At 43.1% G+C, this 25,542-nt stretch overlaps 1 protein-coding gene and 1 long non-coding RNA gene across 6 annotated transcripts in view; one reads left to right on the top strand and one right to left on the bottom strand.

Annotated features, from left to right (window-relative positions):
- Nucleotides 1-23,267, bottom strand: part of RUNX1T1 (RUNX1 partner transcriptional co-repressor 1) — a 116,411-nt gene extending 93,144 nt beyond the window's left edge. The window contains exons 1-2 of one of the 5 annotated variants that reach the window (XM_040586822.1): nt 22,740-23,267; nt 2,842-3,011 (exon numbers count right to left, since the gene is read on the bottom strand). In XM_040586822.1, the coding sequence (XP_040442756.1) occupies nt 2,842-2,929 (88 nt within the window). In that variant the 5' untranslated portion in view covers nt 2,930-3,011; nt 22,740-23,267. Of the gene's footprint in view, nt 1-2,841; nt 3,012-21,071; nt 21,640-22,739 lie in introns of those variants that run through there. The other 4 variants (XM_040586823.1, XR_005826877.1, XM_040586824.1 and 1 more) reach the window with 4 other exon arrangements.
- On the top strand, nt 15,290-18,253 carry LOC121084847. The gene is made up of 2 exons (XR_005826878.1): nt 15,290-16,781; nt 17,947-18,253. It is a non-coding gene; the product is annotated as an uncharacterized LOC121084847 (long non-coding RNA).
- Nucleotides 23,268-25,542: the final 2,275 nt, after the last annotated feature.

The following is a 25,542-nucleotide window of genomic DNA, read 5'->3' on the forward strand; positions in this document are numbered from 1 at the left end:
AATGTCACACACACACTCCCTTTGCATTCTACTTTTAACACAGTTGTTCCCAAACTCAGTTATTCTCTGTGAATTTCCTCCCTTCTCCATCCACCAGCATTTTATATAGATTATGGGTTATTTTCTTTGTACTTCAAAAGCTGGATGCTTGCCCAGGATACTCTTACTGGCTCTCAAAGTAAGCTGGAGAAATCGGCCACCATGCTCAACTGGCCCAAATGAACTTGACCTACAGACAAAAATGCCTTATTTGCAAGGCAGCAATGAGCAGGGCCCCAGTCCCCTTTGCAGAGTCACCCAGGCACGCTCCTTCCCTCCAAAACCAGCTTGTTTAGACTTTCACTCTCTTAGGATGTGTGAAGTAACCCCTGTATGCCGTGTAGTCTCTTGTCATCCCAGCTTTGTTTTTCATTAAGATCTCTCACGCTCTAATCAAGAGCAATGCCAGCAAGCCACAGGTGTGCACTACATGAACAGATGAAAATCTGATTGTGAGCTCTGTAATGGCAATTTGCTGTCTATAACACACTCGCCCCCTTTTGCATCTGCTTTATGTTAGAAGGCGGGTTTATTATTTCCATTGTAGTCTTTAAGATACGTAGGTAAGCAAACAATTGTTTTGAAGAAAAAAAGGAAACCAAGAAAAGAAGACTCTGCAACAGTAAAACAAAGATGAGGATGCTTGAAATGGATCACATCAGCATAGGTAGTCTAATGCTACAAGAGGCCATTGCTTCAAGCAGACAATAGACTGAAGCACCTTCTATTTTGCCTTTTATTCCATTTTGGTTTCAAATCGCAAGTCAGATATTCTTGGGCACAGCAAAGTCCATATTAAGTTAAGCTGTAAGAGTACCAGCTTCACCTCTAATCACTCATCCAAATTTCAGGATGGAGTGGAGCTTCTTGGCCATTTAAGGCTAAATTTTTTGAACATGTGACATTACAAACTCATACATCAAGATGTATGTACCTTACCCAGCCACCTCAAATCAAGTAAATGTCAAAATGGGAATGCCCAAAGCTCTAACAACTACTAACCACTACTGATCACTCTCTTTTATGAAGAGCTGCTACAAAGCAGTTTTCGATCTTCTTCATCACCAAGGTGAAAAATATAGAATATCATTAACTCTGTAAGTTGTGTTATACAAAGGATGCGTTTGTTTTGGTATAAGGCTACACCAATTGAACTGCACAGGAAAGGGAATCGCTTGGCACACAGTGGCAGAGATGTGCCTGCACCCAGGTGACAAGGGCAGCCTGACCCGCCCAACAGTTAGTTAGTTAACACGTAATGTGCTGTTCCCTCCCCATTTATGAATATTTCAGTAGTACAACCCGATCATTTGGACCTTATAAAGATGAAATTAATTTTAGTCATGTTAATTCCCTCTTTCTATAAAGATGAACAGTATTAGAAAACATGCCTTTCTCCTAAGTTGTAGGAAATTTCCATTATCTTGCACGTGCTCTGACAGCAATAAACCACAAGCTTCCCATCAGCATGCCAGCACTGCATGCATCAGGCATGAAATCTTTACTTTTACATTTATTTATTTTTTAAATCATTTATGAAGATGCATATGGCAAAAGAAACCAACCAACAACCACCTGTATGGGGTACGCTTGCGCTTTGAACAATAGACCGTAGACAGAAAAGAGGAAAATTAGACAGAAGCTATACACTGCTAAATCAGCAAAATAAAAATCCAAGAAGAAACCCTACTAAGATAATTCATTCTCTTCCAATGCTGCCAGTGTACAGGAAGGTCCCAGAGAAGCATTTACTTGTTTTAAACTGAGTTAGGAACTCAAATTAGAATAGAAATTAATTTTTAATAGGATTTAACTTTCTAAAATTATGTTCATACTGGTGCACAAAACCTCAGGCCCGGTCCCTAGCCATGATGCGATATGCTGAGCCTCCTGCTGGCTCTCTCAGCTGTGCTTCACCTCCTCTCCACACCCCAGAGACAGCAGCATGGGCCATGGTGTCCCGCGTGGGGAGACCAGTGAGATGATCAATGCTTGACTGCCTTTAAAACTAACCCGAGCGTGGCCTAGACTACTCAGACACTGTTCATTTTATTTGGTATCCTCTATCAAAGTTATGTCATAAGGCAAAATGGTCCAATAGTGAGAAAGTATCAGTGTGGGAAAGCACTTAAAATCAGTGTAGTAGTTTCTTGCCACCTAGACACACCATTTTAGGAGAAAAAAATGTAGTTACAGTAAAGACAGGAATGACAGTCATAGGTTATCTAGAAATTTTGTTCTGTTGTAGCAGATTTACTTTTCCAGTATGGTAAAAATCTTTGCACACAAGCAGCAGAAATTCTCAGTATCTTCTCAACAAAATTTGTCACAGATCCCCATTGCAATGAGTTCACCAAAGGCTTCCACTAAATTGCAAACACAACCATTTGGTCCATGTGGATACAACTGTCCCTTAACCTGGTTGCAAACTGTTCCAATTCACAGTTCAAGAAACCGAACTTTATTAATTTCGCAGCCCGGCCAAGTAATATTTACCACCACATAAAAAGCACCTATGTCATCAAAAACACAAAAAGACACAGTTAAAATTTTCACATATGTATTTTTAAGGTAAGGAAGATTTTAGAGAAGTCATCATTGACATTTTATTGGCATTGCTGTACTCTTTTTCAGTGATATTAAAATGAAGACACCACACCTTCACTGATTTAGGCAGACTCTTTGGAGGCTGAAGGGAAAGATTTCTTTTTTAATTACAGTTTACAAGGCAAGGTACAGTCATTAAAAATAACTTCTAAAAGGTATGGACATTACAAAATCAAATATTTTTCTGTTCCTTACCTTGACAAAATTCAAAGTTCCCTTTTTTCCGGCAGTCACCTATCACTAAACTCAGTGCTCTCCAAGTGTTTCTTTTGACAGATATCATTCTCCAATCGCTCTGCTAATTTCCTCTTTCCTTTTCTGACTGGGACAGATATTATGTTCACCAGCCCAGAGATCAATCTTTTCTATTGACAACAACAAACGACAGAAAAAAAAAAGAAAAAAAAAAGAAAAAAAGAAGAAGCACATATCACAGCCAGTTTGAAGCACCACACCCCTTCATTTGCATGATAATAGCAGTATTTTAAATAAAAAGGGAAGACCAAAATGCTATCATTCTAAATCAATTACCCACATTTTCTTACTTAATATAAGGCAGTACTTTAAAACTGTATTAATTCTTCGACAAAGGCTGTTTCTTAAGTTGCTCATTTAAAACAGTTGACATATAGAGGGCAACAAACTAAGGGCAGCCTGTACTCTACCATGAAAAAAATCTATTAGCTAATTCTGTAAAAACGCTTGGTGTAAAATATATTCATATAACATAAAATATTACATACTTTACCTGGTTCAACAGAAGCTCTAGAGAATCATTTATTAAACGATCACGGTTACTAAAAATAGAGACCTTGCAATTATACATTGCTATACTAATTTGGGTTTGTAAGTCATAACAGCAAACACATTTAAACAAAGGGAGATCAAAAAGCTACTGATAGGTTTACAAATCATCCTCCCACTTTTGAAAAGGCAGTTTCCCACCCACTCCAACACCTACAAACACTGTTTATTTGGGTTACACAAATACTTTGTCATTCGTGTGAGTCTGTATTACAGCGCTGACAGTTTTTTCAAGACATTAATATGCTTTTCAGGGGGTTGCAATTACATCAAGGCAGAAAGATTTCAAGGGCCAGACACACACAGTTACGCACATGCTTCAATCTGCATCCACTATTCAGGTATTTCAGGACATGAAGTTAAGCATGCATAAGGATCTGGTCGCAGCTGCATGCATCTAACCTAGAACCCAGCCTCAACCCTCTCCTGCACTAGATCCTACTGCAAAAAAAAAAACTGTATCGCCCGAGGGCATTTGCAAAAGATGGTATTTTGTGTTTGTGCTACAATTTGCAATCCTTCCCACAAACAAGCACACTCCTCAAATCAAAACAAACCTTCCTAAGTTAAGTTTAGGTTACAGAACAAAGGAGGTCACCACTTGAAGTCCTTTCCCATGGTCGTGGTGCGATGTTTCTCGCAGCCCTGACACAAGCCAAAATTCTATTGATTTCAGTGATGACAGGCGTGTAAGGACTGCAGGACTCTACCCAAGATTTGGGAACTGTGAAGCTTTCAATATGACACTATTGCCTTTGGCATTTGGAAAATAATCTCCAAAATGTGGTTAGTACTCCTCAACTTGGGTGCAATAACTACTTTTCTAAAGTTATTTTTATTTTGTATGAAATTCTCTAGTTGTCACCATGCTCCTACACAGGCAATAAATTCACCTTTCAGTGCTACCTTATCATGAATTGTGTATTTTTCAATTGTCCAGCCTTTTGCGTAACACTTCACATTTCCATAAATGCATACAACATTCCCTAAATTGTTGTTATTGTTTGATCTGATTTTTATGGCCATAAACACATATTCTACCAAAACCAAAAAATCCTTCACTAACCAAGTGGCCTTATTAATTTCACTGAGATCATTTAAACATGAAGTTTTCTACTGAGTAACGATAACACAGTCTGGATGAATTATGGACTTACGGTGGAACATCAAATTTACATCGTATTTTGGGATTCAGAATTACACACAGCAGCCATCTGTAAAGATGTATTAATATTTTGCTAACCTTTACTAATTTGGCCACTAGAAATAATTACGATCAAATACGCTAAATTATGTAACTTGTAACAATTCAATATTTGTTGTCTGCTGAATAGCATACTCCTTTTTCATGGCTGGTAAAAGATTTTTAAACCTCTTACTGTAAGAAAAAAGTTCTTTAAAAAGTACCCATCTGTTGTCTACTTTACAACGAAGACATCACTTTAACTTACTGCTCTTCCTTTGTTTCAGCCCTACGTTCATTTTCTTTATATGCCACATTTTCCAAAGTGATGGATGCATTCTGCTATACCCATTCTACATTAATATCCTTTTTTAAACTTATTTTTGCATCCTGAATTGTAAACTGCTGCTGTTGTTCCAATGTACATGCACAATTGTCTAAAGTCTGAGCTTCACTGAAAGTAGAATGCCTCAAACAATTTGTAGTCTTACAAGAGTGTTATAAAAAAGGATCAACATGTTGTATTACCATGGAAATTTTGAAAAACATACTTTCCCAAACAAATATTACTTTTTCTCAATGGTATGAAGTAATGAAAACCACATGTGTAAATCTGCGATCCGTGCAGTAGTTCAAGCTGCAGCTAATAGAAAATACAGAGAGTGAACTCTGCCATATAAAGGATTCTTGTTACAGAAATATAATGTGAAAACCAGATGCAGACAGAAAACCTTAATCACAGATGGGAATGTAATCACTGGCATACAGAATACTTTTTTGATCAATCTCAACCATATGAGAAATGTATTTATTTTCTAAGGAATGCAATAACTCGAGAGAGTCTTCTATTTGAATTCAGTTAACCTCATATTCACAGTGCTTTTATCTTATATGTGGAGAGAAGGGGGATATAACCTGAGCCAAGATTTTTAGAAGAGCCATTGGCCCTGGCAAATCATTCTTGTATCAGCTTATCTTTCAAGGAATTAATAGGATGTAAAGACTACAAATATCAGGATCAGCCTCAAAAGGAATCAACCATTACTGCACTTCCTAGTTACTGCTAGAAATCCTTTCATCACCTAAGCACTTATCTGGTTAAATTTTTCCCTTAATATGTGGTTCTTCAGAAATACAATGCAAAGAGCAGCACACTGTTGCACTGCAGTTCCACAAATCACAACAGGAGTCTCATTCCATTACCAAAGCCGAAGAGTCATCGGTTCAGAACTAAGTTTACTTCAGGCTTCCTTCTAACCGCTGGAAGTCCCGGTGAATGTCCTCCATGCACGCAGCTCGGGGGTGTCAGCAGGAACCAAAGGGCGGCTCTCCAGTTACATCACGTTGTCTAAAAGGCAGATTGCCTTCTACCAACTACCCAGACTAAGGTAGGACCAGGGTAACACCTGCCTGTTTTCATTGCTGGTGACATTTCTGCTCAACTTTTAAGAGATGGAAATACTACAGTAGTAGTAAACTCCCCATGTGAAATAACGGAAATTGTCATTAAAAACAAGTTCAGGATTCAGGTCATTGATATGCTACCAGCAGGACCTACCTACGCTGTTACAAAGGCTCAGCACCTTCAAGCAAGCACACTCCTACAGTTCATCAGCCAATTCATGGAAGAGTTACGTTTGCCTAGATAAATTTTACAACTCGCGACCGAACTGGACTGTTACAATAAACTGCAATATGGGGGGGGCCCCGCGACGGGACCAAACCAAACCAACCACTTATGCTAGGAAATAAAAAAAAAGGAAAAGCACGATGCCATCAGAGATGACAGACCTCCAGGCTCTTGGGTACCTGCAGTAGTAGTTTACCCTCTGGCAGTCTCTGATCCCTGCTGCACCCTCTTCCTGGAAGTACCCACTCTAACCAAGAATAACAAAGCTCTATACACAGCACTGCCTGACTGTCACAGTTCACAACTGAGCTTATTAAGGTGACTCAAAATTAGAATTAATTTATTTTAATAGTACTAAATAACATAACCACAATGATTTGGTAGCTGTTACACCAGAGGGGAGAGTGGGTGACAAAAGCCTTTGATCGGCACACAGTAAGCAGATTCTCCCTCTCTCTTACTCTCTTGGAACCTTTAAGTCCCATTACCATCATCCCAATTTAGATGTCTGCAGTAAGAGGGCACAGTCTCTTCAGTACACTACCACAGAGCTCCCAGAAACGGCTCATCACAGGAGTTCATCTGACTAATTCTGCTTAAGCTCCTGTAAATGTGCTTCCTTAATATAATGCCTGTATGCTAGGTGAAATCTGAAGTCCACTTCTTGCTTCTTTCCTCCTGTGTTAACCACTATCAAACCATCTGATGAAAATACTTTGATTCTGCCATTGCAACACAAGTTTTTTAAACCATCTTGTCCCTTCTGCTATTTAAATTTCCGAGACTGCCACATCAAAAGATAGTGCAGAAGTCAACATTTAACACTGAAGTAATATAGGCTGGATATGCTTGTTTTATTTCTAAACAAGCATGCCTAGATTAATAACAAGCTTTGGCCAGATATGTATTTCAATTTGCATGTTTTTCATATAGCATCATCATCGTGTGTGTAGACTGCTAAAAATGGAGTGAAATCTTCCAGCTGTAAAAGAGTTCCATGTGACAGAACAGAGAGGGATCCTGAAAACTCCTGCTTCGTGTCATGTGTGAGCGTATGTGCCCGTCTTTTTTTTTTTTCCCCTCTCATCTAATTTCATCTGCGAGAGACTGTCCCTAGAGGACCAGAGAAGAGAGAACCAATTATATCCAGAGGTTGGTTTCTCCAAAATGAAGGCATCTGTTCCATGCCAACGACTTCCACATGGAAAAAAAACAGAACTTTGAAGGCATCTGTGTTCATGGCTGACAGTCACAGATCTTAGGGTCTACTGTAATTGCCCAGCTGCAAACATGATTTGGTTGCTGCTGTTGTCAGCTGATGTCCTTGCACTGAAAAGAAGGGAGCTTAAATAGCAAAGAGCTGGATAAAAATCAGATATTCTTCAACAATACTGACACCTTTTCCCTTCTAAAGGAGGTATTTTTCCTGGTACAACAGGTTTGATGGAAGTAAATTGCAAGGTGGTTTTTAAGCGAACATTTTACAAATGCTTTACATTCTGCTTTAAAATGCTATTCTTTAAATAACATACAAGTCCAAGCACAATGTGCTCATTATTTGTTAGTATTTCAGGCTGATATTTGTAAGAGTGATTCAGAAACCAGTATGATTCACCAGCCACATAATCCAGCAGCCCACCTTATTTAGACAAGTAGTCTCAGTAAAACCAAGAGTACACCTGAGCAGAAGCTTAAGAGTTTTCACCCAAAACGCATATGGCAGATAAATAAGTAGTATATTTATTAGTCAACTCAAGTCACTTCCAACTTGAGCGGTACTTTCCAAAAGACACTTAACAGAAACAGTTCAAAACGTGGCTTACAGCATTGGGTATGACATTTGCAGCCAGATACTCAGCAATGCTAGATGCCTTCACTGCTAAAAACCCAAGCAGTTAACAAGAAGCTCATCCAAAGTAGCAAGACCCTAACTGCTTTTCCAAAGCACAGCACTGAGTGCCATTTAGGATCCAAGACTACTGATGGTGCAGTTGCAACAAAGACAATTAAAACCTGACTGGCCTAAGCAGAAAATGCATTTACATTCCCTATTCTCCACTCACTAGATAAAAGTGGCTCATAGTTTCCAGAAATATTTCATGCACCTCATGAGTCTTTGTAGTTTTCTCACCCAGGACTTTTTATCAACAGCCTGAATGAAGAAAGACACTGTATGTTAGGGAAATACCTTTTAATTTTTACTGTTTTGCAAGAGAATTCTTAGTTATTCTGTTGGATTCCAACCGCAACCCCAAACACACTCTGCAGCAGCAGCATTCAGCCCTTCCAGCCAGGTAGGCACGCAGCTTAGGAAGGACGGTAAGGATTCCTATGCAGTTTCCCTTGCCTGGCACACACCTCAAACCATTATGAATGCGTGAAGTAGTGAACCTGGGGGGACACAGTAGGCCTGACACTTCCTGACCACTTCTAAACTGCCTCCAGGAAGGACAAGAGTTGGGAGTGAGGACAATTAACACAGCCACCTGCTTCCTGTGACCTCCTGGGGGGCAGACACTGATGACTTGCTCTGGCAATGTCACTGAGGTCCTGCCCATCCTTCTCTTCCCAGAGAAGCTATGGGATAATAAAAACAATAGCGGCCAATAATAGCTCTATAAAGAGAAGGCAAAATTTAGGACTGGACTTAAAACAAAGAAAAAAAATGGGAAAAAAAACCCCCATCAAAATCTCCCCATGTGAAGAGGATGGGCTCAATAAACCTCAGGATGTGGAAGGAAAATTGCACACTACTTCACTCTTTAAAACTACTGTAGCTGTTAGTCACTGTAGCTGTACACTTCTCTGGAAAATTTTGGAGCAGGCAGCTGGCTTAAACACAGTTTAACACAGCTCTTGGGATACAGAAGTTGAGAATCCTGGCCCCACAGACTCAACAGGAACCTCTGAGAGTATTATTACAGAAGGAATCAACTTTTTCTCTCCTTTATACACAAGTCTTGCCAGTTAAGTCTATCACTGACAATTCACAGAGAATCACTTACTTTACATTAAGACCTGATCTAGCCCACTTTATTAGGGCCATATCTGGATCTAAGTCTTAGAATCAATCCAACAAAGTATTGTTGTGATCACAGATGTGACATGGGAATACAGAAATTCTGAAAGTCCAGATCCTCAGACCGGTGGTTAGACAAAAGAAACATGACGACCTTCTACGAGAACTGGCCCTGTGAACACTATGGAAGATCTGACCTCCAGTACTTTAACATTTACAAGCTCTGCTGACCCATGGAGTTGCATTAATCTATCATGGTGCACATGAAATGTGCACAACATTTGGAAACCAAGCCAGGCTATTCAGTTCAGAACAATGGTTTCCTTGCTCATCTGCAGCATGCTTTAATATAGGTTGCAGCATGCTTTTCCAGCATTAAGTGGTTTGCTAACAAGCTTTAAAAATAATAAATAGTACAGTCATGAAACAGCTTTTGCTTAATGGTTCCTAGAACTCTGTGACTTCACTCACTAAAACCTTTTCTATAACATTACCCTTAAATACTTCTAGCAATGCCACCATTAAAATAAAATAAAAAATCATCCTGGCACTACCATCCATTGGTAGCACACCCGCAGGTGCCATTATCCTTAAATTTGTTGGCAGTTTTCTCTGGCACCACTATGTTTTAATGGCTCTGGCAACAAACCCCACCTGGATGTCACTGAAAGCACTCCTTTGGAGCACTCTTCCCAAATATCCTTTACAGCAGTTATCGTTCTGTCTCCTTTGTTGCATCCTAATAATCTTGTTTTCTGGCAAGAGCCTCAGCTTCTCTCACGGTCAAAACCTAAGCTGGTCTGGGGCAATTCTCTTCTTGAACTTGTCTAATGCATCCTGGCTTTAAAATTCATTGTATTACATCCTAGTAACACAATGTGACCAAACCAATAGGAAAGCAAAGCACAGGTACAAAAACCCCATTTAATTTGATGCTTCATAACAGAGATTGTTAAGCCTTGGGACCACCCATGAGGGACGCATGCCACCCAACCTGTCATGACAGCATGAAGAACCAGTATCCTGATACCGCTGTTACAGAAGTAAATTAAATGAAAGCCAGAAAATTTATTCTGGAAAATAAATAACCATGGAAAAAAAAGTGGAAATGTTTGGTGGGTTGGACTGGGTTTCTTTGGGCCAAGCTATTTAAAGTGACACCTGGGCCACAACCAAAAGAGGCACCTATGTGGTCATCATCAGAAATCAAATGTAGACAGCAGGTCTCCAAATAAAAGGAACCGCAAAAGAAAATGGCTAGTGGTAATGACTACTACTTATGCAAATTGTGTCTTAACATCCAACAAGGCAGACACACATAAGCCTCCTAGAGCTACAAAAGTAACTACTGTCTTGCAGAATTTGTAATGGTGATGCAACCATCTCCCCAGATGCTTGTCAAAATTTGTGCGTTTTTTTACTCAGTGCATCAACTTGGCTTTTCATAAACAGTATCTATTTTATTGTATCTATCTATTTTATTGTATGCTATTGCTTGCCACAGTGGAGATTAATTCCACTCCACTAGGTGGAGTCTTCTGTCTTTCCAGACCGTAACCTAATTTCCAAAAGAGCCTATTAGCCTCCGTGAACTATGGGTATTTACTTTATTATATACATAAGCACCGCCGTCTGCCCGCCTTGATGAACAGAAAAGTGGCAATGAATCAAATGCCTTCTTGAAATGGCTGAAGAAACCATGAACTATCCAATGAAGATCAGCATGTCAGCATGTCAATGAAGTATCAGCATGTCACAATATGGGATCACTCAGGAACACTATTGTACAGTTCTGTTCAACACAACTGTGCTTTTATGATGCCTAAATTCAATAAATAATATTGGGTGAAAAAAGGCATCACTTAAATAAGTCACCATATCACACATGCCCAAAAACTACATACAAACAAAACCAAGTTGCTTGCTGAACTTCTTTTAAATCATTCCCGTATATTCAGAAATATTTTTAATATCTAGGATTTCCTTCCTTTCCAGGCATCCTAAAATGTGTTACAGAAAATGAGAGGGAGCATGAAAGAGTTTCTTTCCATATTCGCATTTCCATTCACAACCACTGGAGTTAAATATGGCAACTATTCAATAGAACAGCAAAACTGCATGCAGCATTTTTGGCAAAGAATAAGAAAAACAGAACACTCCCATGAATGTGTTCAGAAAATTTAGATAAGAAAATCTGGATATCCTACATCCGGCTATAATCTTTCTTTTGGGGCTGGACTCCACCCCAACCCCTGTGAAAAGTACCAAAAAAATCCCACGACCAAAGCAAAAAAAGCTTTTTGGTTTAAAAATGCTTCAGGTAGAGAGTATTCCCACTAACATGCTACGACAGAGCATTTGCTCGGCAATACTCGCAAGCAAAAAGCTCCATGTAGGCACCAAGCACTAACGTGAGGCTCCTCGAGGCTCTCGCATCCCTGGGTCAGCCGAGGTAGGGCCTCCTCAGCACAGCTTCTGCTGTAGATATCACAAGCTATTTAAGGCTACAGACATTTTGCCCCTATCGGCCATGTTTTCTGTAATATTTACTTCTCATACATATGTCTATAACTATGTATACGTCCCACAGAAGGTGAGGTTTAACAGGGTTAGCTTTGTTGGGGAAAAGAAGGTTTGGAGGAAGGAAACAACTTTCATGTTGAGAAGATTTGAATCTAGTGACTGTCAAGGGATGTAAACACTCTTCTGGGGAGGGAGCCTTTTTGTTATGTTTCAGGAGTGCACAGAGTTTTGGATAAAATCTGTATAAATAATCATCCCTCTGTCATTCAACATAAATTTATGCACATGTGTGCACACAGTTATGTTTGGGAATACAAACTATAAAGTAGACATGCCACAGACTTCTAGACAACCTACCACAAGCACGGATCTCGCACAAAATCCATTCTATATTTAAATTTCAGTTTATTGAATCTTAATTATTTCTGATCTGTAGATCACTTTGAGGAAAATCCCCCCAAGGTCAAAAGCCTACAAATCCAATTGCAAAACCAAACAGTAGCATCAGCAAGGCCCTTTCCCATGCAGACACCTGCCAAAAAACTGAGTTCCTGACTACTAGATTGGAAACCAACAGCTAAACCCCATTCTAACACTAAAACCAGGTAATTCTCCTATGTTGATATAAAGAAGTAAAAGCTCTCATTTTGTTCTGCATATTTACTGATGTTATGTACACAGAGCTCTATAGATGTAACAGTGAATTACCACTTCTTCATTTAGTCCTTATTTATAAAATTAACAAACAAATACCTTTTTCATTTTTATTTTTTTTTAAATTGAGATGCAATGTTATTTTCTCTGGAGATGCCTCCGATAGGAAATTTGTGCTTTACCAATGCTGTGCTTTCCAAGGTTCATAAAAATCACTTGTACTAGCAGCTCCACAGCAGCAGATATTTTTGTATATATGCATTCAAGCCTGATTTAATCATTTCATTTACCATGAAAAAAGTTACTCCAAAAGCCCCATTAACTAAATTGTCTTTGATGAGCCTAAACTTAAGATTTGCAGGTACAGCAGGAATGAAACAAGCCAAAGAATGTTCTGTCATACTCCGAACATCCTTTTACTTTGCACAAGGTCCTCAGTAATAGGTAAAGCTGCATTGTTGCAATGAGGAAGCAGTCACTCACTCATCATTTTAATATACAATCATAGTCGACTAATAAAATTATTTTCAATGTACAAGTTAAATCCTTTTACCAATATAGTGACATTCAGCTACCCAATGCCATTTTTACAGTCTAAATAGATATGGTCCTAATTGCATAATGCCATTTTATCTGCTGAAGATAAAAAGTGCCGATAAACAAAAATGCACATTAGGCAGGAGATTTTTCAGAATAGATTTTTTTTTAAATAACCCACTTGCATTAACAAAAGATTGCAATGGCTTCCAAATTATAGGGTGTTATTTTTAGTGGAAGTAGTTCAATATTCATATTGGAGCAGATGTAGCAGTTTAACAAAACAGCTCTTCAAATCCTGCACAAATTGAAAACAGGAAAACTGATTGCATTTTCTCTTATCACTTTCCTTTTCTGAATTGACACTTTTGGCCTTCTGAAAATTTACACATGGCTTTCATCTCAACAGCACCTGCTGATCAAACAGAAACCTAACATTTTCATGAAAATGGTATAAAGGACTTGTTTTCTTTTTACCATCTTAAAGGGCATCAGCAGTCCACTCGATGGCAACAATTGCTGAGTAGATGGCACACTCAGAATACATTTTATATTTTCATTACATTTACTTTTAAAAATGAGTTAAATCACTAGTGGCTCTTTCATATTAGCTCTTTGTCCGCTTTAAATTAATTTCAGTCTCTATCTCTGCCTAACCCTGATGGGTTTCATTCTACAGTCCGCTAGATTTTAAAGAAGATCTGAAAGCCTTTGAAATAATAAGACACATTGTACGTTCTGCAGCCACTGGGTCTTCCTCATATTCACAATCATATAAATTAATATATACAATTATGCATGCACATGCACATATTGTGCGGACATTTCTTTTTACGGTGCTTATACTACGGAAAAAATGTCTCTATGTATCATCCCGCTGTAGTCTCACTGTTTTGAATTCCCTGAGCATTATCGACAGAGCATGTTGAGGGGGGAGAAACTCTAAAGTCCATTTATTCGGAAGTTGTTCTTTGTTTCCTTTGCAATCTTCAGACTGGGAGAAAGAAGGTCTAGCAGGTGCTCTGGAACTTGAGCATCGAGACTGGGTTGCGATGCTGCCACTGGTGAACATGGCAAGCATGCAAACACCACAACCAGAAGTCCTTGGGCTCCTACAAAAGTTTAAGGTATCAAGTCATGTATATAAAATATGAAACATTAAGTACCTTGTTATCCTGTCTGCTCCTGAGCCTGTAAACTCTGAAGTGCAGCAGCAGGTAACAAGGACCATCTTCCCTTGTACGTAGTTCTAGGGGTAATTAAAGACACTCCCGAAACCTGCTATGTGTCAGCTTCTTAAATGATAGCGCCCTAACCCCACTGAAGTACTATGCTGCCATCCATTACCATTCTGCTTCAGTGATAAGGTAACCTGAAGGCAGAGATGACATACAGTAATATATGTGCAACTCCAGACAGTTGGTTCGTGAATTTCAGTGTTTCATCATGCTCACTGAGGCAATCGCAAACCTGAAATGTCAATATGTTCAGTCAATGGAAGTAAAATAATGGGGCTCTATTGTCTTACCCTATCGATCCGCTGCTGTCAACAAGAATACATGCCCCCTTGGCTTTAAACAAATTTTAATTAGGCTTTTAGTTACCAGATCATATCTATCTATCTGTGCAAACACTTGACAAAGTGAAACGGCAATATAAATATTTCAAACTTTTAAATATATTTTAAAGGTAATTGTTTAATGTTGCTTTAAGATGCGATTGCTGATAAAGCCATTCACTAAAGCAGCGTGCGTGCACACACTCGGCGTGCAAATCATCTTAATGTGGCCAGGGCTGAAAAACCACCAGCAAAAGTCCGAAAGAAGAACACACACAAAAATCTCACAGGGGAAAAAAAAAAAAAAAGAGGCCACTTTTCCTAAAAGCCGCTGTTGTCCTCCGCGGCGAATCTGGGAGCCGGGAGCCTCCGCTAAAGCCACCCAAGGGTGGGCGGCCGGTTGCCCGCGGCCCCGGCAGCACCCCTGGCCGGAGCCCGCCCGCCGGGCCGCCCGTGCCCGCTCACCTCGTCCCCGGCTGCCGCCCCGCTCCTACCGGGGCCGGCCGCTTCCCCCCGCCCCGCCCCGTCCCGTCCCGCCCCGTCCCGTCCCGCGGAACGCCGCACAAGCCGCTCTCCTCCTCCTGCGACGGTGCTTAAAGCGAGGTCCCTCAGTAACCTATTGTTCTCCGGCCGCCCCCCGCCCTCCCCGCGGCCAGCCGGGCGGGCGACCCCCTCCCTCCCCGCAGCGCGGCCGGGCGCGGGGAGAGGGAGCGCCCAGGCCGCGGCCGCCCCACGCACAACAAAAGGCAGCCCCCTTCTCCCCGCCGGCTAATCTCTGCCTGTAAATCCCCCGCCCGCTACAGGGGGGAGATAAGAGGCTACATCTTCACTTCTCCCCGCTCCTATCGACTCGTGCAGCGCCGAGGGAGCCGGGCGGCGGGGGGCGGCGAGGGGTGTCCCCCCGCCCGCCTCTCCCCGAACCGCGGGTGGAGATTACCTTCCGCTGGAGGGAGGGAGGGAGGCGCCGGCGCGGTCCGGGCTTTGTGCGCCTCACACGCCTCGCAGCTTATCTGCGGCGCAGGGACGGCGCATCGCGCCTCCGTGGCCCTGCCGGCGCGGGGGGGGAGCGGGACGGCGGCGTGCATCGGGGCGATTACGGTATCAGCGCGGCCCAGGCGGAGGCCGGAGGATGCACGGTGGGTGTGAGGGAGCGGGGCTGGGGCTGGGGCGGCACGGCGCGGCCCGGGGTCCCCGGGGAGGCCGCGCCCGGCGTGAGGCGAGGCGCCACCTCCGCGCCGCCCACCGGGTGAGAAGGCGGCGGCTCCCTGGGTGCCCTGGCCCGTGCTCGTGGGTGACCTCAGGCCCTGGCCCCGGCAGCTGCCCGCACGCCTCTCCGGGATGAGAACTCTGCCAGAGACCACGGGGAGCGCTGCGCTGGCTCCCCGGGACTCCCCCACCTGAGGTCGCCTCCCTTTGCGCCAAGGTGATGTCCCCGCGCCTGCCTCCCACCTCACAGACCGCACCTACATCCCGCACCGAGCACGACGGCTCCCGGCCCAGCGCCGTCACCGGACGCTCCCACTCCCGGTTTGGCCAAGGCCCAGCTTAACCCGGCCTGCCTCGCCTCGCCAGTGGCAGAAGAGCCCGAACGCAGCACGCTGCCATGAGCGGTGGCATCCGTCACCAGAGGATGAGCCATAAGCCAGAGCAGGTCCCTAGGCTTAACAGTTCAGGTTTTGCGAATTCAGAGCGTTTGTTTTGATGGGATTCACCAAAGAGGGCTGGGTTATCATGGGGAACAGGGAGGGGAGGCAGCGAAGCAGCAGCCCAGCCTGCCCGCCACATGCCCAGCCAGCCAGCAGAATGGCAGCACCAGGTTGCCAAGCGAACTCTGCACGCTTGGGTTTTTAAGTCTTAGAAAGGTTTCTCCCTAGGAATCGACACTTATTTGTTAAGGAAACGCGTTTCCATTGCGCGTCTGTGGAGGAGCACCGTGAAGGCTGGGATGAGGACAATGATGGCATGCTGGCGTGAGACAGGCATTGTTCAGTGCAGAACTCCTTCCAAAATCATTCGTCCAGGAGAGCAGGTTTTTTCCACAAGAAAAGAAAGAAAGGGAATTTGACACATAATACAAAGTGAAAACCAGAACCTAGATGGGGGAAGGGCGTGTGTGTGTGAAAATCGTGTCACCGCAATGAATGTCAGATAAAAAGGGGTCTGTCACAAATCCTCCACTAATCCAATAATGCGAAAACCTCTTGGTATCACTGAGACATAGCACAAGGTAATTTTTTTTATGTTTCATAAACCACTCTGTATGTTTAGCCTTAGAAAAAGAGCAATTTGGTGAATCTTCCCATCACAAAACCAGGACTTTTTTTCATTAAAGACAAACTGATTTTCACATGTCGCATTTACTATGCATTCCTCAGCCAGTATTTTTACCCTTGAAGAAGGGCCACTTCTCCCTCAGCTTCCTCCAGTTGTCAGTTGTGTGACAACCATATTTAGAGGTAATCAGACAGGTCATATTACAAAAGTTAGTCAACGCATTTGAAACCTTAACCCCTAAACTTAATGGTATGTTCTATGCATTCCTAAAGAAAAGTAACTTTAAGTCAACCTGCAAGGTACTACAGAGCTCTCTCCCTGCATATATTATTGCAAAATACTATGTGTAAGCGTGAGATTGCTTTTTTTATGGATTTTTGTTACGGATTTTTTTCCTTGAAACATATATATCATGCCATGAACTAATTTAGGATCCATCAGATTCTCATCTTGGAAGGCCACCATGTGTGTCTTGTATCTATGTTGGCCGTTCCAACAGGCAGTTTTACTACTGAAATCACAGTTCTCTAAAGAAAAACTAATCTGGGATCATTTCTAATGTAAACAGTTTGCTGCAAACACACATTTAAAAATAAAGCAATGTGTGTTAATAAAATAAATACAATGAAGAGTACAAAAGTGTAACAGAAGTGGCGTTCCATAAGCACAGCTGTCTCAAAGTCCAAGCTGCAGGCTAGAAATCTTAATTTCAACTGACTCTCTCTTTAATAGCGGGTTACCTTCCTATAAAGCGTAAAGTCCATCTGCCCCAGGCAGATAAGTTTTGAAGCATTAAAACAGATAAAAATCTAACATTTATTTCTTGCATTGAGTATGTGAATTCTAGTGTGCTATAATGTGAGAATTCCAACATATGACGATTATGGCATAATATCTCATAGCTCAGCTTGTCATTACTTCACTTGTAATTCTTATGCTAATTATGTTCATAATTACTATAAACAGATGTGGTAGAAATTCATGTGACCTTTTACTGTAGAATGCATTTCTCACTCTCTCCACTTCACTTTAGCAATATAGCGTTAAACCAGAGGAAAGTATTTCTGACACTCTGCATGTATGTGTGTACGTAAAACCGTTTCAACCTTCTATTTCAGCCAGAGGATCACCTATGACAGTACATTGACATGAAAGTGATGGTAACTGAGAAGTCTACCCTGAAACATACCCCTAAAAGACTGTGCTTACAGTGAACCTTTTACACGAAACCTAGCTACAGCCACCAGTGAAGCCTAGGACTTAAACGCAGCACTGCATTTTTATTCAGTACCTTTGTTAATGCAGCAGTATCCTGCTTTACAGCTACAAGTACATGACAGCCATACAGCAATTTATTTTACTCACAGCCCAACCATCACCGTCTGTACACAAAACACATTTACAATAAAATCACTATGGATTTCATTAAGAGAAAGCCTACTCGAATTTCATTTCTTTGGATCTAATCTATAATTAGTGTGGACAGACAGGTGCAAACCCTTCTCCTCTACAGATGGCTACTGGAAATGGTGCAAAATAGCTCCTTCTGTTTAAACAACACACAGATAACCTGCTCTGCTCTTATCACTTACAATTACCTCCTTTATACTGAACTAATGTTTACTTTAATAAAACGTCCACTGTTCTCTAAACGTTATTTGGAAACTTTCCTATCGATGGCAGGAATAAAAAATAAAAAAAAAGGAGATGGAAGTCAGTATCTTTTAGATGAAAAATTCTTTTTTTGGTGGGGGAAGCACCTTTTAAATGGCAGGATATTCTGACTTTGATTTTACATCTGCCGATCATTTTTTTGTATCCACAAAACCACACAGTATACTACTTCCTGATGTATTTAAGCTACCATATATTAAACTAATCAAGTTTATAGTAAACAAGAACAGGATAACTGCAATTTTAAAGCAGTTCTTTTTAACAGGAACATTATGTGGAAAACCAAGACCATTTACATTAAAAGTTCAGGTTTTAGACTAACTCTTAGATATTTCACGTGAAAAAAAGGTGAAGAAAATGTAATCTGGAAGCCAACGGTTTAAGAATTTACACTCTTACTACTTACGCTAAAGTCAGTGTCAGTTTAAACTCATTATAGGTTGCTATTAAAGGCTGTATGAAAAAGAGCAGGCTGCTACTAAATACATGGATCAAAGTTTTTTTAATGTATTCAGATCAAAAGCGATTTTCCTTTTACATTTCTTTAGCCAAGCCATGAGAAATAACCCCTTCACAACACCAAATTCATGTTTTATTTCAGCTGATAAGGCTTCATCTTGATCTCTGCATGACAACTGAAGTTTATACAAAACAAAGAACAAGATTCCCACCCCCCAAAAAAAAACAACCCTGAAGCTCCTGCAGTAGCAACATACTACTATCCTTATTCGATTAGCTAAAGATTTAACAGTAATGGACTGTGGCAAGTGGATTTGAAAGATGAAAATGACAATTGCATGCCCTTTCTCCCATCACCCCCAACGCGAATACTGCAGATGCCTATTTCACCCAAAGTGTCTGGCAACAGGAGTTTTCAGTCTGCACAGTACCTCAGTGAAGTGAGCTTCGCATTCAACGCCTGTCATCTGAAGTTCATTTCAGGGAAGTAAGAAACAGGATTTGACAGGGAAGAATGTCCTGAACTGACTAGCCACTGACCAGCACTCCAGGTGGAGCTATTTTTTTCCCCTTTATTCTATAAACAATACTTCCAGTATAAAACTCCATGTGCACGCAGGCATACATAATGTTAAGCGTATACAGATGAGAGACACCATGTGATGTTTTACTGGTCCATTGTTTAGGCATGAAATGAGTTAACGTTAAGGTGGTCAAAAATGGTAGAAGGCAATGTTTTACTTAAAAATATTTTGGAAACTATTTAAAAGCTCAAAGCCTTTGAAGAAAAACAACTTGTGCAGCAGTTGCCAGGAAGCAGTGACCTAACACTGCTGTCTGCATTCCATTACAAACAGAATGGTTCTTGTCTCCTACAGCATGCTCAGGCTCAGGAACCCAGCCGCTCACCCTCCTGCACAGGCAGGGCCGAAGGAAGAAGTCCTGCCATCACCTCCTGTACGCCTCGCCTGGCTTCAGCTTGCCATAGACATCAACGGATTTAAGAGTGGGTTGGGTTTTTAGTGGGGCTTGGGGTTTTCTTGCGCTGATGCATGGTTGAGCTTCCCATGACAGGAAAAAAAAATGACTCATGAATTGAAAGTACTAGCAATTGTACTGAAGGCTCAGATATGGTAAAACTGACCTTAGAAAAGTTATCAATTATCAAATAAAGTGTGACTGCCTAATTAAGAACCTTTACAGTGAGACTGCAGTGCACCTCACACCTAACAAAGCCTTTGCCAACTTGATATATACATAGATTGTACAGTTATGAATAAGCCATATTAAGATCTTTTTCCTAGTCTTTTTTCTATTGATGGGGAGCCACAGAAACACCTAGTGCTAAAACCAAAACGTGTAAACAAGATAGACTTAACTTTTTTAACATTCAGCCGAGCAGAAGGAAATTCCCTGATCTTATTGGATTTCCTAAGGAAATCAGCCCAGAATAAACTGAATGGGGTTTTCAGACTTCCCATGGAAAGGTCAAGCATCAGCTTTAACAACCATTAGAAACCAGTTTCAATCCTCTCTGCTATCCAGATTCACTAAACCGTTAACGGAAAAGCAGACGAGAAAACCTGGACAATAGAATTCAAGCCTGAAAACCTCTTTCGCGTCTTGCCTAAAACTACAGTTAACAAAGTTGCTTATTTAAACTTTCCATTGCATCTGTTAAGGATGCAGAAATGGAGAAGGAAATGTAAGGCTACAAGGGTATAATTAAATAAATTATATTCACCCTTAGCCCTAGCATACTGTGTTTACAGATACAATAATTATGCTTCTAGCTACATGTCAAAAGAAAATATTTTCTAAGTCCCTCAAAAAGCATGCAAGCATTACCGTAAGTAAGGAAATAAGTCAAAACAGATTAGTAGACCAAAAAGGGGGGGGGGGGGGGGGGGGGGGGGGCGCGCGAAATCCTGCTTTGGTCAGCAACTCGGACCACCATCAGGGGATAAATCAATTTGCAGCAGCTGTGGACAGCCATTTAAGTCTGGGGCCTGAACAGATTAATTAGGGGAAGAGATGTTAAAAGTTAAAGGGGTCAGCGTTACATTAAGCACACGCATATCTGCTGCAGCAAACGCTGGGCTGTACATACCGAGACTCAGCGGACATCCTTTTAATGAGTCGGGTCTATGCCTACAGCCAAAGGGTCGGCACTTGCCGCGTTCCCACGGACGGCACGGCAGCTCCCGCAGGCTGCCTTGCAGAGCTCTATACCTGCCCTTGCCCAGCCCCCGCCATGCCGTGCCTGTCACCGGCGCCCTGCCTGCCCCGCCGAGGCAAGCGCGCAGCTGTGCGCAGCGCACCGGGCGAGCGCGCCTCGCAGACGCACGGCCGGGGCGAGACCGGCGCCCCCCCGCGCTGCTGCGGCCGGCGGGGAGGGACTTGAGCGGCGCCGCGGGGAAGGTTTTGGCGATCGCGGGCTCAGCGGACCGCAGCCCGCAGCCCTGCCTTCTGCGGGCGGCACGACCAGCAGGCTGCGGGAGACAGGTCGTTTCCGTGCCCTGGTTTGGGGCGCGGCAGAGGCAGGAGGGGTGCCTGGCGGAGCCTGCAGCGGAGCGGGCGATGGAGGGCTGCTCTAGCCGAGACCCCAGCGGCTGCGGCGGCGGCTGCTCCCCGCCGCGGCCGGCCAGGGCGGTCCCGCCGCGCCGGGCTCCGGGCTGCCACTCGGGGGGCCGGCGGGGGGCGGCTGCCAAGGCGCCTCTTGCCTTCGCCCTCCCTCCTTTAAAGCCTCTTGCCTTCGCCCTCCCTCCTTTAAACTTCTCCATGAACTGAAGGAAGCAACGTTTTAGCTCCTGGCTAGAGCAGGAGCGATTTGAGAGCTGCGTCCGATTAGTTACTTTCAGTTTCTCTCTAACGTTCAGGAGAGCAGAGGACAGTAACCGCACAGAGATTTCTCTATAAATTAACGTGCAATGGAGTCGCGAGTGCTCCTGCTACAGCGGCAAGCCCTTCCCTACCCTAAACCCAATTTTGGCCCAATCTCTCAACTTTGGCACTAACAAAAGGACTCGAACTCGCCAAAAGTCAAAGGCTCGTCTAAATGGCCGGGAGTGCGGTTTTCGTCCTTCCAGTCTCCCTTACCGATGGTCTCTTAGGAATTTACGGAATCAAACCATTCAGCTCAGCTAGACGAGATGACACGATTACACTGTATTGCAGTTTTGGAAATGCGATCAGTCCCCTAAGGTTGCCCTATCGTTTTAGAAAACGAGATCCCTGCAAGACCGCGGTGCAGCTAAGACGATGTGCACCGCCTGAAATATTTCTTGCAAAATAGCCCGAAGTGATGTTGCCAGCGCTACATAAACCGATGACTGTAATGAAACAAACAAACAAAAAATCCCACCAGAAATATTTCAGGCACTCCGACTCACATTGGCTAGCGCTGTGATCTGGAGAGAGGGGAGGCGGGGGGGGAGGGGGGCAAAAAAAAAACCCAAAAAAACTTAAGTCCTACACATCGAGACAGAAACCCAACGCTATGGAAGAGTATGTGGTTGGGAGGGTTATCTTCTGCAAAATTGGGTTGTTCGGTTCCCGGGCTCTTGAGAAATATTTGGGGCGCGAGTTTGCGAACCGGGGAGTGCGGGTCTAGGAGCTGCATGCAGCGCTACCCTTGCCCGGGCACCGCGGCAGCCCCGGCCCGCCCGGGTTAGCCACAGCCAGGGCAGTCCCGCGGGAACGGAGAACGGGGGAGAAAAGAGGGGCTCGGGCTCCCCCCGCCCCAGCGCGCCGTGCCCTGCCCGCGCCCCTTACTCACACTGCAAAGGACCGGAGATTCCCACCATTCGCCACGGGCTGCGAGCTGCAAATAAAAGTTCCCGTCCTGCTCGGGGGAGAGCCGGCAGCCCAGGCTGCTGGAGGGGCGAGGGGGTGGGAAAGGGGAGAGCAGCGCAGCGCGGCTTCCCTTCCCAGTCCAGATGATCCACGTCCACAAAAGTCAAAACGAGCTGAGGAGAAACTCCAGCTGCTCTTCCCCCCCACCCCACCCCCCCCCTCCGTCTCTCTCGCTCTTGTTGGTTTTGTTGTTGTTGTTGTTTTTTAAAGGAGGATCAGCTCGAGAGAGACTGGTTCCACGGGAAAGGACAAGAACCAAAAATAAAGCAAAGTCTCCAAGTCGAGATAGTTAATGCCCAGGTCCTTCTCCTCGCTGCCGCCGCCGCAGACAAACGTGATGTGGAGCGCAGGGAGCGGCCGCTGTCAGTGGCGGGGTCTCTGCGTGTCCCCGGGCAGCCGACGCATAGCGCTGCCCCCGGCCGAGCCGAGCCGAGCCGAGCCGAGCCGAGCCGAGCCGAGCCGAGCCGAGCCGCGCCGAGCCGCGCCGAGCCGCCCGCCCGAGGCTGCGCCGCTGTCCGCGCTGCGCTGCGCTCCGCCCGGCTCCCCCGCTAGCAGGCACCTCGCGAGGCAGGCAGCATACTGCCGGCAGCCGGCCCGGCCCCGCTACCCAGGTGCAGGGGGGGAGGGCTTAAAGCAGTGGGAGGTGATAGAGGTAGGAGACATCTGTGTCGTGAGGAGGTTAGTGGGGGTCAAGTATATGTTAACAATAGGCGAGCGCGGTCCCTCTCGGGCAGCCTGCCTACTCTTTCTTTCTTTCGCTGGCTTTTACTGGGTGGACATCTAACTTGCTCCCTAATGATGCCTCCCCGGCTTTAAGAGTCCAGACTGCCCTGCAGTAACCCAAGACAAACACTTTCTCTAGCCATCTGGAGAGCTCCTGGCTGCTCTGCCTGTGTCTCATCACTGTGTGAAGAGACAGCAGTGCTAGAAATCAAGCCACTCTCAGATCTACTCTCTAATCCCCTTCTGTTAGCTGATTTCCAGTCAGACTGTTTGCTTTTGCATTAGATAATAGCCTTAGAGAAAACAATTATCATTTTCCTTTTCCCTTTGTTTTTCCCCTCTTTCTAAAGTACAGTATCGAGGCAGGCCTCCCTCTCTCTCTTTTTTTTTTTTTTTTTTTAAAAAAAAAAAAAAAAGAAAGAAAAAGAAATTTGTAGTCTTTCATGGCTTGCAGAACCCAGATGCAATTTCACACTTTCCTGGAAGGGGATTCTGGATTCTTCTGAAAGCAGCGACACGATCGCAACTGCAGTGAAAATTAATTACTATCATCTACAATTAATAGAAGCATGCCACCGTTTGACTTCGTGTTTCGTTACATAATCATTTCAGTTTCGGCATCCATATATTTTCTGATTCATCAGTTATTCCCTTCTATGTTTTGCAGAGAGTATTTTTGTCAGTCATACAACCTACAGCAGACCGGTACTTCTGCTGTTGTGTTGACACCATATAAAGAAGGCGTCTAAACACACACACACACACACACACACACACACACACACACACACCCCAAAAAAAAAGAATAATCCCAAACACATCAACTTCATACACTGAGCAAAAAAGTGTGAGTCTTTTCAGGTTGCAGGTAATGGATTAGAACTGTTAGAACCGCCTGGACATTTAGCTTCATTTTTTTCAAATGTCAGATGCTAAAAGAGTGAGCATATGCTAGAACTTCTAATCAAGCTGCATTCTTTATTCCTGTACGTACATGTGAACACACACGCACGCGCACACACTATAGGCCTGATCTTGCAAATGCCTAATTTTAGGCAAATAAATAGACCTATTGAATGCAAAGTAGCTTCCGTGCATTTATTGTAAGTACATACACATTCCAGAATGGGGTGGAATCATTTATACATTTATAAGCATATTTATATCAATATTTATCTGCCTCTTTGGCTGGTTTTGAAAATTCGGTTTATTTTGAAAATATGTTTAAAATATGTTTTATGATCTGCATAAATCTAATTTTTCTGCAGATATTTAGAGGCATGGAACTTTTAATGAACTGGTTGGAATATAGTAATATGGGGTCAAATTTACCTTGAAGTAAATTCAACTCAACAGAGCATAAATCGGAACGTGTTTTGGTATACTGTGATTTCAATTTACAAAAATGGTGAGAAGCCACAAGTCTGGCATTGATTTCTAATTTAAAAGCTATCTGCTTTACAGAGGTCTATTTCAAGGCTAAAATTATGGGAGAGCCTTTCAAAAAACATTTTCAAATATTTTAAAATAATCTAAAAAATTTTACAAGGCTTGCTTTGTCTACAGCAGATCTAGAAACTTTAGTTCAGCCTGAAAATCTTTGTGGTGTGATACTTTCTTCCCAATTGTTTATGTGTAAGCCGAAAAATAAATAAGAAATTTGCCAATGGTCCTAGACCATGTTTTGCTGAAGTGTCAGGGACTGAACACCAAGTCCTAATTCTGATTTTACAGCTTAAAAAAAAACAAAACAAAACAAAACAAAAAAGCAACCCAAGCAAACAAAACCCTGCAGCGCTTCCTCTTTGGCATGTACCTGTGCTCTGAAGGCTCAATCAACTTTCTAGATATTACCTTCCAAAATAGGGAAGGAACATCGGTTTAGATTTAGAAACTCCGGGAACCCTAGTCTGAGCTATTAGCAATTTAATATCCACCAACAAAGTTTACAGACTTCTGTCTTTCTGTAATGAGAAAAATACAGAAATCACCTATTAAACCCC

The sequence above is a fragment of the Falco naumanni genome, chromosome 3, assembly GCF_017639655.2.
Source record: "Falco naumanni isolate bFalNau1 chromosome 3, bFalNau1.pat, whole genome shotgun sequence".
Taxonomy (NCBI): Eukaryota; Metazoa; Chordata; class Aves; order Falconiformes; family Falconidae; genus Falco; species Falco naumanni.